Genomic DNA, 15820 nt, shown 5'->3' with positions numbered 1-15820 from the left:
GTAGGCGTCCATAATTCACTATACCAAGCCCTGTTCGCCGCTGAACCGATTTCTATTAGAGGTGGGTATTTCAATTCTCAGCCTAAGTGGTTTACTGAAGTCCTTCCAAACAAATGCAGAAGTCTCCCTGGGAGGATTTTGGCAACGTTAGTGTGCGTCTTCTTACATTTCAGGGATGTTTCAGTACTTATTCGAAACGTGCACCCGAACTATCCGGGTGCCGAACATAAATGCATATTCCTGGGCCCACTCCAGACACACGGCACTAGCATCCCGCGGCGGTGGGGGACGGGGCGCAGAGCCCGTATTTTCACCCAGAGAATCCCTAAACCGCCCAGGGACCGGCCTCTGTCGTGTGCACCGGCCGGGGCCCTCGCTGCGCTCGTCGCCTCGCCGCCAGGCGCCTCCTCACGCTGCTCTCCCCCCCGCCCCGCCTCTGCGTCTCCTTTGTCGCCGCCCTCGGTGCCACCAGAGATCGGCTCCTGCTTAGGTTTCCGCCCCGCCGCCCACTACCAGACCGAGGTGGCCCGGAGCCCGTGGGCTCACAGCCCCGCCCGCGCTCAGCTCTCCCCGCCCGAGCGGTTGCCGGCGGCGGAAGTGACGGCAGCGGCGTTGGGGGGGGCGCTCCCGCCCCTTCCGCCCGGCGCCCCGCCCCGGCCTCTCCGCTCCGCTCTCCCCGCCCTTCCCCCCTCCCCTCTCAAGTCCGCTTTCTGTCAGCCTGTCTCCCTCTCCCTCTCCCCCTCTCTCCTTCCTCTCGCTTCCTCTCGCACCTGAGCATACGCACCTGCCCGGGCCCGGCTCCGCTCCCTCCTCCCTCCTCCCCCTCCCTCCCTCCCCGCCCCGGCCGGAAGGCTCCGGCCCCGGCAGCGGGAGCCTCGCGGCTGCGTCACCGCCGCTCCCCCAGACAAGATGGACACCGCCGAGGAAGGTAAGCGGCGGCGCCCGCGCCCTTGCACCGGCTCCCGGGTTCGGGCCAGGCCCGCGCCCCGGCCGCGGAACTCGAGGCAGGCGGCAGGCCGGGCGGCGCGGCTGGGGGCGCCTCCCCTTGGGGCGGGGGCGCGCGATGACAGCGATGAGGCCGACGCCTGAGGCCGTTTACCCGCCGCGCTCGGCGCGAGGGGCGGCGGGCCGCGGGGGGAAGCGGAAGGTGACCCCTCGGCGCCCCCCGCCGTTTCCCGCCCGTGCGCACGGAGGGCGGGGACCCGCCGGGGTCGAGGGCTTCGGGCCGCGGGAATCGGGGCCGGCGTGGCCTCCCTGCCCCCTCCGTCCCCTTAGTCCTGGGGGGACACGCAGTGGTCGCTGCTCGAAGTATGGGGGCGTATTGCACGCCCTTCCCCCACCCGGTTTTGTCTTTCTTGTTGTCGTTTCGCCTTTTGCTGCTGTGCAGGCCCTACCCCCCTGACAACAAAACTTCTTTGTTGACTCTGAAACTTCGCGAAAATGCCCCGCCAGGTGACGGCTGAGTGCAGTGGACTGAGCCCTGTAAGAACCTTGCCCTCTGCGTCCCTGCTCCAAATAATTTGTTTACTAAACGTGGAAGAGTAAGGTCCAAAGAGGTTATCAGGAGGAGGGAGGTTGCTTAGAATTCTTTTGTTTTGGTGTAGTTTGTTTTGTGTTGAATCCCTGACACCAGTAAGCAGGGTTTTCTGTGCTTTGTTTTGTGGGTGCGTGTGTTTCGGATATGGTTGTTTTGGAACAAGCTAACCCTTGTAAACTGAATACATAAGGTCTAAACATCTCTTGAGTATTTAATTGCATTTGCTTATCCACCGAAGGTAGGTTATTTTAAAGCGCTTTTATCTTTTCAGAATCTATCAAATAATTTCGTGAGTCTGTAGAGGAAATTAGTAAATTAACCTGTCTCTTGATGGTTTGGTTATCAGTGAAGATACATTTATGCCTTGGGTGTATTTATGTGGGGATATGTCTTTCAATCTTAATGGATCGCGATTTTGGTGGTTTTAGATGAAAATCATGGAATACTGCCATGGTGTGCAATAGTGAATAATACAAGTTTGATGTTGTCTGTGTATGTAATGGGTTGATAGACTCGATTTCTCATTTTTTAAATAAGTCTTTCCTTAGATAATAAGAACCTCAACCGTAATGACGTTTGTGTGTGACCGTTTACAAAGCATACTCACATGCATTTATATTTGATCTTTCATAGTAGCCACAGCGGATGGGTAGGTAGTAATATCTTTTACAGATGTGGAAATTCAGGCTTAGTTATTTTAACAGCTTGTCCAAGTTTCACACACAAGTAAGAGATTTGAACCTAGATATTCTGATTACAAATAGTTTTCCTTTCATTATGCCTCAGTTGTGTTTATTATACACAGTGAGTGAAAGCTGGTCGCTGCAGGAGACTCCCTTGGAAAAAATAGTAGGACTTACTTTGTTTTTGACAGATGGTCCCTGTGTGCAAATTTCCATCTGCATAGATTTCAGGTCATTTTGGATTCACATTTTAATGACTCAATCTAGTAAGGCAAGTATTTATTTATTTATCACGATGTGTGCTGGCATATTATATTAAATTCCATTCTTTAAGCCTGGGCACTTAGTACTTGCGTACACTTACGGTGCTGTAGTTAGTGGAAACTCAGGGATTGCAGCATATCAGAGTTTATATGGAATCATGAAAGAAAGATTTTCAGTGTACTTCTAATGGTTAAACATTTTTTTCCTTGTAAAATTATGATCAGAGTAAGGTATAAATGATTTTTATTTATTGACTTGAATAGTTTCCTATTGAAGTAACCAACTTTGAGCACATGTGTATGGCGTTTATTTTGCTAAACATTTTATACACATTTCATTAGATTCTCTCAGTACTTTAAGGTAGGCAGTATCCACTCTTTATGGAGAGGAAATGGAGAGTTGGTAGTGTTAGTGACTTGCCTAAGGTCGTGCAGGGAGCAAGGTCAGAGGTAAGATTCAGGCTCGGGTCTGTCAGACCCTATGGTTAAAATAGATAAAATAACTTATTTTTGTCACTCCCTTTATAGGATGAATCATTTACATATTTTGACAGAACCTTTTTTTGCATTTGTTTCATGAAACTATTAGTCATGAAATGAAAGTGAATTTTAATACTTCTCATGCTAACTTTTGCTAAATTCCAAATCAGAAGACTTCTGAAATTTTCAAAATTAAATTTAAATTTAACTTGATAAAACATTGAAAGGAAAGGGAGGATTACAGAGGATTTCATGATAAAGTGAAGAACAGCTTGGAAACAACTGCTCTATTTGCTAAATTGGTTATTACAGATTATTTCTTAAATTGAAAAAATGCAGATGGATTTTTTATCTGATTACAAAAGAAACAGGTTTTTTTTGGGGTAGGAGACTTAGTAAAAATGAAATGAAATTAAATTTAAAAAATTGCCACCTATTGTTAAAAACATCGATGTTATTTACTTTTCTATTTTTTTCTGACCAACAGACTAAGAATGTTATTAAAATACCAACCATACAAGTAGAGTGTAACTCTTCTCACTCTTAAAAATATTGTCTTGCTTTTCTCCAGGGTACCATATGTGATATTATATTATAATGCTCAGAATGGTTTATATTTGTAGTAAACAGTATAGAATTCTGTTAGAAAATTGGTTATTTTCCAGATGGATTTTGGCTCTTCATATTAAGTGTTTGCTAGATTTTAAAGATCTCTAAAAAGTGTTTGGTGCGTTAAATTTTATTTTTGTAAAATCAACAGGTTTATAATCCATTCTTATTACACAGGAGAAATGAATCATTTATATTGTTTGTATGTAGTTTGTATGAGTGTAGATAGGTTTTATAAACTGTTATCATCAAGTCTTTAAACTTCAGAGGATACCTTAGGTATGCAGCTGCTTCATTTTATGGATTAGGAGTATGATCCTGCAATGCACTGAGATTTTTCAGTTTCAGGAAAAAAAAATCTATCTTTTGTTCAGGGATATACATTTTTTAAAAGGAAAAACACTACACTGTTGGAATAGATGTTGCAAGCAAGTATTGATGTATGAAACCCTCATGAAGATATTAAATACATTTTGCCATAGTAAAGTGTTCTCATTTCAGTCCAGTGATACAGACCTGATTTTTAAAAAATTTTTGCTAAATCACTCCTTACTCTAGCAAAACATAATACAAAATCTCATCAGTAATATTTTATGGAGTGCCAAAGCAGTTACTCTTTATGCTTTATGAGACATACTGGGAAGATATGGAGTTGAAATGTATTGCTGTTGATCATGTTCTGTATTTACTATGGTAAAACCTGAGGTGACACAGATTTGGAAGAAATGAGTTAGAAGGATGGGAAGTTGTCAGGACCAGACAGCTAGTTATCATCTTTCTAGAACCACATGGTCTTTCATCTCTGCTTTCAGACATGTCTGCTTCATTCTTCTCACCATGGATCAACTTTCACTGCTCTGGCATGCTTATGACCACCAAGCGGACATGCACTTATTTGACAATGCTTACTGAGCACCTGTTACAGGCCAGGCACTATTTTATGCACTTGGGCTATGCAGGGAACAAAATAGACAAAATCCCTTATTTCATTGAGTTTACATTCTTTTGGCTTGGTAGGGGAGGAAGGGAAGACAGCAAATAAATTATATGGCATAACTGGAAGGTTATAAATGCTGTGGAGAACAGTAAATCTGTAGGAAATAGGAGTGCCAGGATAGGAGGATGGCGTTGCAGTTTTAAATGTGGTGAAGGAAGGCTTCACTGAGAAGGAGCAAAGTAAGAGAGGGAGTTAGATATACCCTGTGGGCAGAGCATTCTAGGCAGAGACAATAGCCAGTGTAAAATCTTTAAGATGGGAGTGTGCCAGGAATGTTTAAGTAATAACCAGGAGACCTGTGTAGCTGTGTGGAGTGAAAGAGTTGGGCGAAGAGTAAGTAAGATGTGAGGTCAAAGAGATCATGGGGCAAAAAGTTGTCTCCTCCACTGTTGAACTAGAATGAATACCTTCTAGGCTAGAATGCTGTGAGTGATTAATGTTGGGCTACCTGGGTATTCTCTTCCAGACCAGGCTTATTTTAGTTGGGCTTTACTTCTCTCCTGTAAGGACGTGAAGATCGCTTATTTTTATTATAATAACAGGTAAAATGGAAAGAGTTCTTAAAAAGAGAACAGGAAATAAGACCCCAAGGGAAAACTTACTAATTCAGACTGTATTTTAGAATGCTATTGCAGTGGGCAAGGCAAGATATTACAGCAGTTTAAGTTCAGGCAGTGGAAGTGGAAAGAATGAGAAAGAAACAACAGATCAGGGTCGAATTAGTAGAATATAGTGATTGATGAGGTGATATAGGGAGGAGGATTTGAAAATGATTTCTCGTTTAGTTTCATTAGCTCTGAATGGGAAGAGTTAAATTCAGTTTTGGATATTGTATTTGTAATGGCTGCCGGAACAAAGTACCACCAACTGGGTGGCTTCCACAATAGAAAGTTATTTTCTCACAGTTCTTGAGGCCAGAAGTTTGAGATCAAGGTATCTGCAGGGCTGGTTTCTTCTGAGGCTTCTGTCCTTGGCTTGCAGATTTTTGTCTTCTTCCTTTGTCACTATATGGTTTTCTCTCTTTGCACGACTGTGTCCTAATCTCTTTTTACAAAGGCATCTCATGTTGAATTAAGCCCACCCTAATGACTTTATCTTTAATTTAATTACATCCTTAAAGATCTTGTCTGCAAATACAGTCATTCTGAGGTTCTAGGAGTTAGGGCATCAATATATGAGTTTTGGTGGGGCACCTGGTGACTCAGTTAAGGGTCTGCCTTTGGCTCAGGTCGTGATCCCAAGGTCTCAGGGGTCCTGGGATTGAGCCCCGTGTCCCGTGTCACTGGGCTTCCTGCTTAGAGGGGTGTCTGCTTCTACCTCCCCCTCTGCTCTTTCCCCCAGTTATGCTTGCGTGCTTTTTTCCTAATAAACACACACACTCTCTCTCTCTCTCTCTCTCTCTGTCTCTCTCTCACGTGAATTTTGGTGAGCTGGTGGAAACAACACTATTCGGTGCCTAACAGACATGGTGAGTTCTTGAAGGCTTGAAGACATCGAAACATTTTCTGTATGTTCATTTCTTGTAACAACTTCATTATAATCTTTTTTACTTTTCTCTCTCTCTTCCCTACCCCCACTTGTGTATTTTTTTAATGATAGGTTAATAAGGTATAATTTACATACAATCAGATTTAGTATTTTCAGTGTAAAGTTCTGTTATAGCACTTTTGAGGTAAAAGATTTGGAGATTCCTTGTCTTTTTTTTTCTTCTTCTCCATTTATCAGATATCAAATACCTGCTATGTACTTAGGCCACGTGTCAAGTGTGTTTCCTGCGTAAATTTCATTTCCCCCGTTCTTAGCCATTTCAAAGTTCCTTAGAGGCAGGACCAGTTTGAAGACCATTGCTCTTGGGATTCCTTTATACTTTTAAATGCTGAAGACCTATAGGACTTTTGTTTATGTAGAGAATGTCTTTTTACTCTATTAGAAATGAAAACAGAACTTTAAATGCAGTACAAATTAACAAAAATAACTTAATGATAAATGTATTTTCTAAGACAAAATTTTAGTGAGAAGAGTAGCATTGTTTTAATTTTTTGCCAATCTTTTTTATGTCTGGATTGTTAGAAGACCATTGGATTCACATCTCTGCCCCTGCAATTACTCTTGCGATATGTTTTTGTTAAAGTGTATGAAGAAGGTTGGGCTTTACACAGATAATTTGAGAAAGGGAGGTGTATTTTCAGGTAATTTTTGATGTCCTTTGATACTATGCTAAAATTCAACAAGTGGTAGTTTCTTTAAGCTGTATTACATCTGAAAGCATATACATCACCTTTTAAAAATTTAATCAACTTAAATTAAAATCCATTGGTTTGATGGCTCAGGATAGTCCAGAAATGGACTTATACATATGTGGACAGTTGATTTTTGACCAAGGTACAAAAGCAGTTCCGTGGGAAAGTATAGTTTTTCAACAAATGGTGCTGGAATAATTGACTATTCATAGGCAAAAAATGAACTTTGAGCCATACCTTTCACCATATACTAAAATTAACTGAGAGGGATGTTAGACCTAAATAAAAAACCTAACTATGAAACTTTTAGAAGAAAATATAGGAGAAAACCTTTGTGATCTTGGGTTAGGCTGAGATTTCTTGGCTATAACACTAAAAGGATGATCTGTATAAGAAGAAATTGATAAATTGGATGGCATCAAAATTCACAACTTCTGCTCTTTGAAAGACACTGTTAAGAGGGTGAAGATCGCCCACAGAAAATGTTTGCAAAATGTCTATCTGATAAAGGACTTATTGGAGTATGTAAAAAAAAAAAACCTCTCAAAACTCAATAAGAAAACGAATGACACAGTTTAAGAGAGGCCCAAAGATTTGGACGCTTGATCAGAGAGTATATGCACATGGCTAATAAGCATATGAAGAGATGCTGAGCATCACTGGTCATCAGGTACATGCAAATCAAAACCACAGTGAAATAATTCACACCCACTGGGATGACTATAATCAAAACTACAGATAGATAATCGGTATTGGCAAGGATGTGGAGAAATTGGAACCTTTATTCATTGCTGGTGTGAATGTAAAATAGAGTGTGGTTGGTTAACCTCAAAAAGTTACAGTCCGTATGACCCAGCATTTCCATTACGAGGTATATACCTAGGAGAGTTCAAAATATATCTTCACACCCCACTGTGTATCAACTGATGAATGGATAAGCAAAATATATCTATAAATAAAGTGGAATGTTATTTGGGAATACAAAAGAATGAAATACTGGTATATATTATAACTTCGTTGAACCTCATGAACATTGTGCTAAGTTAAAGGAACTGGTCAGGAAACACCACATTTTATGTGATCCAAATTATGGCTCAAATAGGCAAATCTATGTAAAGAGAAAGAATGGGGTATGACTGTTAATAGTTACAAGGTTTCTTTTTGGGATGATGATGTTTTTTTTTGTTTTTTGTTTTTTGTTTTTTTTTTTTTTAAGATTTTATTATTATTTATTCGACAGAGATAGAGACAGCCAGCGAGAGAGGGAACACAAGCAGGGGGGAGTGGGAGAAGAAGAAGCAGGCTCATAGCAGAGGAGCCTGACGTGGGGCTCGATCCCACAACGCCGGGATCACGCCCTGAGCTGAAGGCAGATGCTTAACCGCTGTGCCACCCAGGCGCCCCCCTGGGATGATGATGTTAAAAAATTAGATTGTGGTAATGGTTGCATCACTCTGTAATACATCAAAAGCCTTTGACTTGTATAGTTGTTGAGCTTTATAGTATGTATATTTCAATAAAGCTGTTAAAAAACTGCAATGAGATATCATCACTACATACCTATTAGAATGAATGAAATTATAGAGTATGGCCATACCAAATGTTGGTCAGAATGTGGAACAACAGGAACTTTTACATACTACTGGAATGAAAAGTGGTACAACCACTTTGGAAATCATTGTAGTAGTTTCTTAAAAAGTGAAATGTGTAATTGACATATGATCCAGCCATAATACTGGTAGGGACTTACTAAGAGGAATGAATGCATACAAACTCTTGTATGTGAGTTTTATTTGTAAAATCCTGAAACTTGAACCAACCCAAATGCCTTTCAACAAATGAATGAATAAACAAATTATGATACATCTATACAATAGAATAGTAGTCTGTGATGAAAAGAAATGAACTGTTGATACCCACAGCAACATACATGAATCTCAAAATAATTATAAGTAAAAGAAGCCAGAGTATGTCCCACTTACATAGAACTCTAGAAAACACAAATTAATCCATAGTACTAGAATGCAGATTGATAGTTGCCTAGGAATGGGACTGAGAGAAGGGTGGGATGGAGAGATTATCAAGGGACTTGAGTTAATTTTGGTGGTGGTAGATATGTTCATTATCTTAACTGTGGTGACAGTTTTATCATTGATAGGCTTATCAAGTGATAACCCATTAAGTGCATTTTATTGCATGTCTTTGATTCCCCAGTAAACGTATTTTTTTAAAAAAAAGATTTTATTTGAGAGAGAGAAAGAGTGTGCACACAGAGGCGAGTGAGAGGGAGAAGCAGACTCCTTGCTGAGCAGGGAGCCCCACGTGGGGCTTGATCAGAGGACCCTGAGATCGTGACCTGAGCAGAAGGCAGATGCTTAACCGACTGAGCCTCACAGGTGCTCCCCCAGTAAAGCTATTTTTAAAAATCCATTGGTTGTTTTGTTTTTTGTTTTTTGTTTTTTTACACTCATGCATGGTCTTGTAACATCAGGTATTGGTCTTTTGGTAGATACTCGATCATTGAGTTATGCAGATCTTCCAAATGTTGACACATTTCATGTGTATTATAAAAGCTTACATTTATTAACATCACTACCTGTCTCATCTTGAAAAGCCTTTTAGGTATTGGGGATGCTGTCATGCTCATTGTGGTGGATACAAGTTTTCTAAAATCCTAATTTTTCTTGAAAGTTTGATTTTTATCATTGGCAGCAAATATTGTCAGTTGTTTTCCTTGGCTCCTAGGCTCACTTCATTCTTTTGTGATAAAACTAATCTAACAATGAAACATCTATCAAATCAGTTGTTAATCCAACACAGGCATGCAACTAAGGAAAGATTACTCAGATCTGTCTGAATGACTTGTTTTTGTTTTTTTCAGTTTTTTTAGCCATGGTAAAAATGATGTTTCAAAAACAAAAACAGCTAGTTCAGCTGGTAACTCTGAAGAATTGTACAAAGTACTTTTTCTTTCTTTCTTTTTTTTTTTTTAAAGATTTTATTTATTTATTTGACAGAGACAGCCAGTGAGAGAGGGAACACAAGCAGGGGGAGTGGGAGAGGAAGAAGCAGGCTCCCAGCAGAGGAGCGCCTGATGTGGGGCTGGATCCCGGAACTCCGGGATCACGCCCTGAGCCGAAGGCAGACGCTTAACGACTGCGCTACCCAGGCGCCCCTGGAGTGTCTTGGGTTCTTATCAGTAGGGTTGTGAAAAGGTGGTCATTATGACTAACCTAGTGACAGTGCAGCAGGAGCCAGAAAACCACGTCCGTCCTTCCTCCTGTGTTGTCCCTCCAGCACCTTGTACTGACAAATTTGTTTTAAAAAAATGTTTTGCGTTCATTCTCCTATCACTGGACAGGTCCTGAAGGACAAATTTGGAACTGAGGTGAAATATGTTGATACCTGGCACACCCTTCGGGTAACTGTTGGAGCCACTGCCTGTGCTGAACTTGCAGATGCCCACTGCTCCTAGCAGAATCACACGGGGGGGGCGGGGAGGGGCACCTGGTTGGCTCAGTTGGAAGAGCTTGTAATGCTTGATCCCGGGTTTGTGAGTTCAAGCCCCACATTGGATGTAGAGATTACTTAAATAAAACTTGAAAAAGAAAAAAGAATCACCACCATGATCTCTGTAACTACTGCAGGAGTTCAAAGCACCTGCAGTTAGCTGCCACTGCTGTTTTTAGAGCCAGAAGTAGAAAATTTTCCCACAAAAGTGCTTCTTGTTGACTCAGTGCAACTCAAGCCTAGTCAGCAAAGAGGCCAAAAAAATGTAGCTTTCAGGCTTCCAGGAGCAACAGTACAGGTAAATGTTAAGTTTGTAATTACCAGTAATCTGGAGAGATATGAAAATAACTAAACTTTGGGATACGTATAGAATTGCGGCTTTATGTTTGCAAGACCTAATTAGCACATGCGTATTTTTTTTTTTTTTAAAGATTTTATTTATTTATTTGACAGAGATAGAGACAGTCAGTGAGAGAGGGGACACAAGCAGGGGGAGTGGGAGAGGAAGAAGCAGGCTCCCAGCAGAGGAGCCTGACGTGGGGCTCGATCCCGTAACGCCGGGATCACGCCCTGAGCCGAAGGCAGACGCTTAACCGCTGTGCCACCCAGGCGCCCCCACATGCGTATTTTTTTATAGGTAGTTTTTTTCTTGTAATTGTAAAAGTAGCAATGAAGCACTAGAAACTTTGGGGAAAGAAGGCAGGAAAATCACCCATGTTCTCATCTGACCAATTCTAATGGCTGTTTTTTTCATATTTTCTCTTTTAGGCTATTTTGATGTTTTTACCTAGTAGGAAGTACATGTGTATTCTGTTCATTTTTTATCTTTGCTTTGCTTATTTAACATTATGCATTTTTCCATTTTCTGTGTAGTGAGTGTACCCCAATTTAGATACCCACTCCCCTGGTTTTAGGTATGTAGGTTATTTGCAGACATTTTGAGTAATGTTTTTCAGTCATATATTCTTAATATTTACTTACGGTCATCATAGCTACTAACTGTAAAAATTTTTGTTGGTAATCAGATATTAAAATCCTTTGTTACTTCGGCCAAATGAATCAAGGCCAACAGTAACTGTCATAATTCATGTTAATGGTGTACCCTTGATATGATGCGATGAAAATGGCACTTTGCCTTTGACCTTTTCTTCCCTCAAAGCGATAGCCCCATTCTAGTCATGGGTGAAACATGAGACAAATTCTGATAGGGGGCATCCTACAAGATACTGGCCAGTACTCCTTAAAATGACCAAAGTAATCAAAAACAAGGAAAGCCTGAAAAACTGCCAGAGCAAAGAGAAACTGTCTTAGCAAAGCTAAGGAGACATGGCAACTAAATGTCAGGTGGATTTTGGAACAAAAAAAAAAGGACGTTAGGTAAAGACTAAGGAAATCTGAATAAACTGGATTTTAGTTAATGATGTGTGAATATCGGCTTATTAAGTTTAACAAAAGTACCTTGCTAATGTAGATGTTAATAATAGGGGATACTGGGTGCTGTGTGTATGGGAACACTGCACTATCTTCTCAGATTTCTGTAGATGTAAAATTGTTCTGAAAAATAAAGTCTACTGCTAATAATTAACAATCCTTTATTGAATTATCATCAGAAGGATTATTACCAGAAGGAATGTAGAGACACTTTGAAATCTAATGTGGAAAAACTTTCAAGGTAGATAATGCCCTAAAAATTATGACATATACCCAAAGTTGTTAGGGTTTTCTTCATCTTTTTTTCATAGTCGGTACTTAGGATATATTTGGTGAGCTGAATTGTTGGCTAGAAAAACTGATGGCATGAGCCAAACCAACATGGATGTTGACTTCTAACAGCTGGTTCCAACTTGAGAACCTACTCTTACTAGTTGCCCCCCCCCCCCCGTTTCCTGGGCAGTCTCCTTACTCAGTCACTAAGGATGAGATTTTCCATTCAAACAAACAAAAAACCGCCTTTATATTTATTGAGCCCAGGCACTGTGCTAGGAACTTTTAAAAGGTATGCCTTGTGGAGGTATTAGGTATTCAAATAAAGCAACAAAAGTTACCACAGGATTAAACAGAAAAATTTGCTTTTGGAAAGCAGGAAGAGCCTGGGGTGATGGAGGGGGAAAAAAAAAAGAAAAGAAAAGTGGGAAGAGTTTTGCTTTACTGTTTTTAAGTTGATACGCATTCATAAAAAGTAAAATGCAATGCTCTTATTTTGGCCTGAGCGAGATTTGTAATTTTACTGCATGTAAATCTGGTGGGAACCTTGTTCTACCTCAGAACTGTCTCAGGCTGCACTTTTGTGGACATTCTTCTTTTATAACCTTGGTTGTTTTACTCTGTTGAGGTTTTGGGTGGTGGGATTGGTGTTCCTATACAAGATAGGTCTATTCTTTCATTGATGTCTGTGTTGGTGGTAGTTGTGCTTGTTTTAGTCCCCCCACCCCCACCTTAAAGCTGCTAAAACCCTTTATGAAACAGGATAGGCTAATTTATGTCTTTGTCACAAGCTACCCCCAAACCTCAGCAGCAGAAAGCAACAAAAGGTTCCTTTTCTCACGGAATATTATGTCTGCTACAGGCGGGGGAAGATGCTTCTGCTGTGGTCACTTGGAGACCTGGATTGATGGAGGCTCCATCTTAGGGTGTGCTTCTGCAATCACTGAGGCAGGAAAACGCAGTGTGATGTATTGTGTTCATTAGCTCCCAAAGTTTTCTACCCAGGAGTGATACACATCACTGTAGTTTCTATTTCATTGACTGAAGCAAGTCGCATGTCCGTGTCTAATTTCAGAGGTGGTAGGGAAGTGCAGTCCTACTATTTATCCAGAACATGGAATGCCAGAAATACTTGATGTCCAGTGCTGATGATTTCCTCCACAGCCCCACAGCATTAATTCTTATCTGGCTCCATGAAATTAATGTGCTTGCTGGGATACATTTCAGTATACAACTTCATTAGTGAAGGGAACAGTAATTTCTTTTCATGTCATTATCCTTTCTCATTTGTTCTTATATGTCTATTTATTTATTTATTTTTTAAAGAGTTTATTTATTTGGCCGAGAGACAGCCAGCGAGAGAGGGAAAACAAGCAGAGGGAGTAGGAGAGGGAGAAGCAGGCTCCCAGCGGAGGAGCCTGATGTGGGGCTCGATCCCAGGACCCTGGGATCACGCCCTGAGCCGAAGGCAGACGCTTAGCCACTGAGCCACCCAGACGCCCCTTATATGTCTATTTAGACAGTATTTAGGAAGTCTTTTTAAAATTAAAGTGTAATATAAATACACACATATACATCATATATTTATAATTAAACACACATCATGTATATATATCCTTTATCCATCTGTTGATGTTCGTGTCCATGAGTCTTTGACAAATGCATAGTCATGTAGCCAGCACATTGAAGGGATGGACTAGTTCAGCCACCTCTCAGATATTGCTGTTCCCTGGCAACCACTGATATATTTCTGTCTTAGTAGTTTTACCTTTTCCAGAATGTCATAAATGGAATCATCTAGAATGTAGCTTTTCCAGTCTGGCTTCTTTTGCTTAACATATAATGCATTTGAGATTTATTCACATTGTTGTATGTATCAGTATTTCATTCCTTTTTATTGCTTAATAGTATTCTGTTGTAGAAAAGAATATTGAATGTACCACAGTTTATTCTCCAGTTGTGGAATGCTTTGATTGATTGTTTCCATTTTGGAGAAATTATGATTGAAGCCGTTATACAAATTCATACAGGTTTTTGTACAAGCATAAGTTTTCATTTTACTAAGTTAAATACTTAAGAATATGATTGCTGCATCATATGGTAAGAGTGGGTTTTTTTCCTTTTTGTCATTTTAATCAGTTTGTAGTGGTATCATACCATAAAATTCTTTTATGGTAAAATATACATAACAAAATTTAACAAACCATTTTTAAGCATACAATTCACCGGCGTTAAATATAGTCACACTGTTGTGCAACCATCACCATCCTGTTGTGATTTTAACTTCACTTTGCTAATGACCTCAGCATTTTTTCATTTTGTATACCTTCTTTGGTGAAGTATCTGTTCAAATCTTTTGCTGATTTTTTTTTTTTTGGACTGTTTTCTTATTGTTAAGAGCCCAGTTCGTAAGCTGGACAAAGGACTTAGAAAATTCACAAAGAGAGAACTTGGTAAAATGCAGAAGTGTTGGCTTTACTAGTCATTAGCTGCTGTACTACCTAGTTATTTTATCTTTATATTTCAGTGGTGTAATGTGTTCTGCCAGAGGGAGCAGCCTACTGTACAAATGGAAGACTATAATGAAGTTGGAGGAGTAGATAGAAAATCTGTATAGAATATTGACATTAAGTTGTGAAAAAAATAAAACATTCAAGAAAGGATCATACAACCAAGTTGAAAGAATGAGCAAGTCAAAGAGAATACTCTTTTGTAATTGGTGGTTGTGTTTTAATCCTCATTTCCTCATTAATTTGATTGATAATTTAGTTGGGCCTCAGTAACTAAAATAGAGTTAGCTAATCTAGATCTGCTCCCCTCTCAGCCTTGGCTGGCAGAGGTGGTGTAGGGGCCGTATTTTTTCCCTGTGGTATTTGGCTGGTCTTCAGAGGCATTTATTGTCTGATAATTTCCTGTCTTGCTAGGTTGCCTCTTTCCTGGTCTTTGGCTTTTTGGGAGAAGTTTGTCTGTTCCCATTGGTGTTTTCAGGTTGTCAGCTTCTCCACCTCCACCATCAGTCCCTAGCATACATAAAACAAAACAAACCCAGAGAACTCACTGGATGTGATTCCTTGGGCCACCAGTTCCCTTGCTGCTTGCCTTTTCTTCACTTTTTAGAGTCTTCTTTTTCTTCATGTATAATGTCCTGGGCTTTTAGCTGTACTTGGCAGGAGGTATAGGGAGAAGTGTGGCGATTTCATTTGGGCCATTCTCTTCAGTCCTCTTGTAGTCTTGACTGCCTCTTTCCTCTAGAGGCAACTATGCTGACTTCTAATAATAAATATTAGTTTTTCCTGTTTGTGAACTTTTTACATGTGGAATAGGTGTTCTTTGTGTGTGTGTGTGTGTGTGTGTGTGTGTGTGAGTTCTTCATCACTAAACATCACTATGCAATAAATCCAAATTGTGGTTGTAGTTGTAGTTGGTTCATTCTCATTGCCATATTGTGTTCAATTGTGTGAATATACCAAAATTTATCCATTCTGCTGTTGATAGACAGTTTAGTAGTTTCCATTTTGGAGGTGGAGCCCAGTGTGGGGCCTGAACCCACAACCCTGAGATCAAGACCTGAGCAGAGATCAAGAGTCAGATGCTCAACCGACTGAACCATCCAGCTGCCCCCATTTTGGAGGTATTTTTATGGGATAGTGCTGCTATGAACATTCTTATACATGTCTTTGAACATAAGTTTATAAAAATACTACACAAATATATACTGTAGACATTATACACATATAAAGTATGTGTATTATTTTCCCCCAAACTGATCCACAGAGTTTGTAACTGTTAATAGTTTC

At 40.4% G+C, this 15820-nt stretch overlaps 1 protein-coding gene across 2 annotated transcripts in view; it reads left to right on the top strand.

Moving 5' to 3' along the window:
- The first annotated feature begins 676 nt into the window (after positions 1–676).
- Positions 677–15820, top strand: part of MARCHF6 (membrane associated ring-CH-type finger 6) — a 79545-nt gene continuing 64401 nt past the window's right edge. The window contains exon 1 of one of the 2 annotated variants that reach the window (XM_034657087.1): positions 677–928. In XM_034657087.1, coding sequence (XP_034512978.1) covers positions 910–928 — 19 coding nt within the window. In that variant the 5' untranslated portion in view covers positions 677–909. The remainder of the gene's footprint in view (positions 929–15820) is intronic. The other variant, XM_034657088.1, reaches the window with a different exon arrangement.

This window comes from Ailuropoda melanoleuca, chromosome 3 (genome assembly GCF_002007445.2).
Source record: "Ailuropoda melanoleuca isolate Jingjing chromosome 3, ASM200744v2, whole genome shotgun sequence".
Taxonomy (NCBI): domain Eukaryota; kingdom Metazoa; phylum Chordata; class Mammalia; order Carnivora; family Ursidae; genus Ailuropoda; species Ailuropoda melanoleuca.
This window is presented reverse-complemented; position numbering and strand designations above follow the sequence as displayed.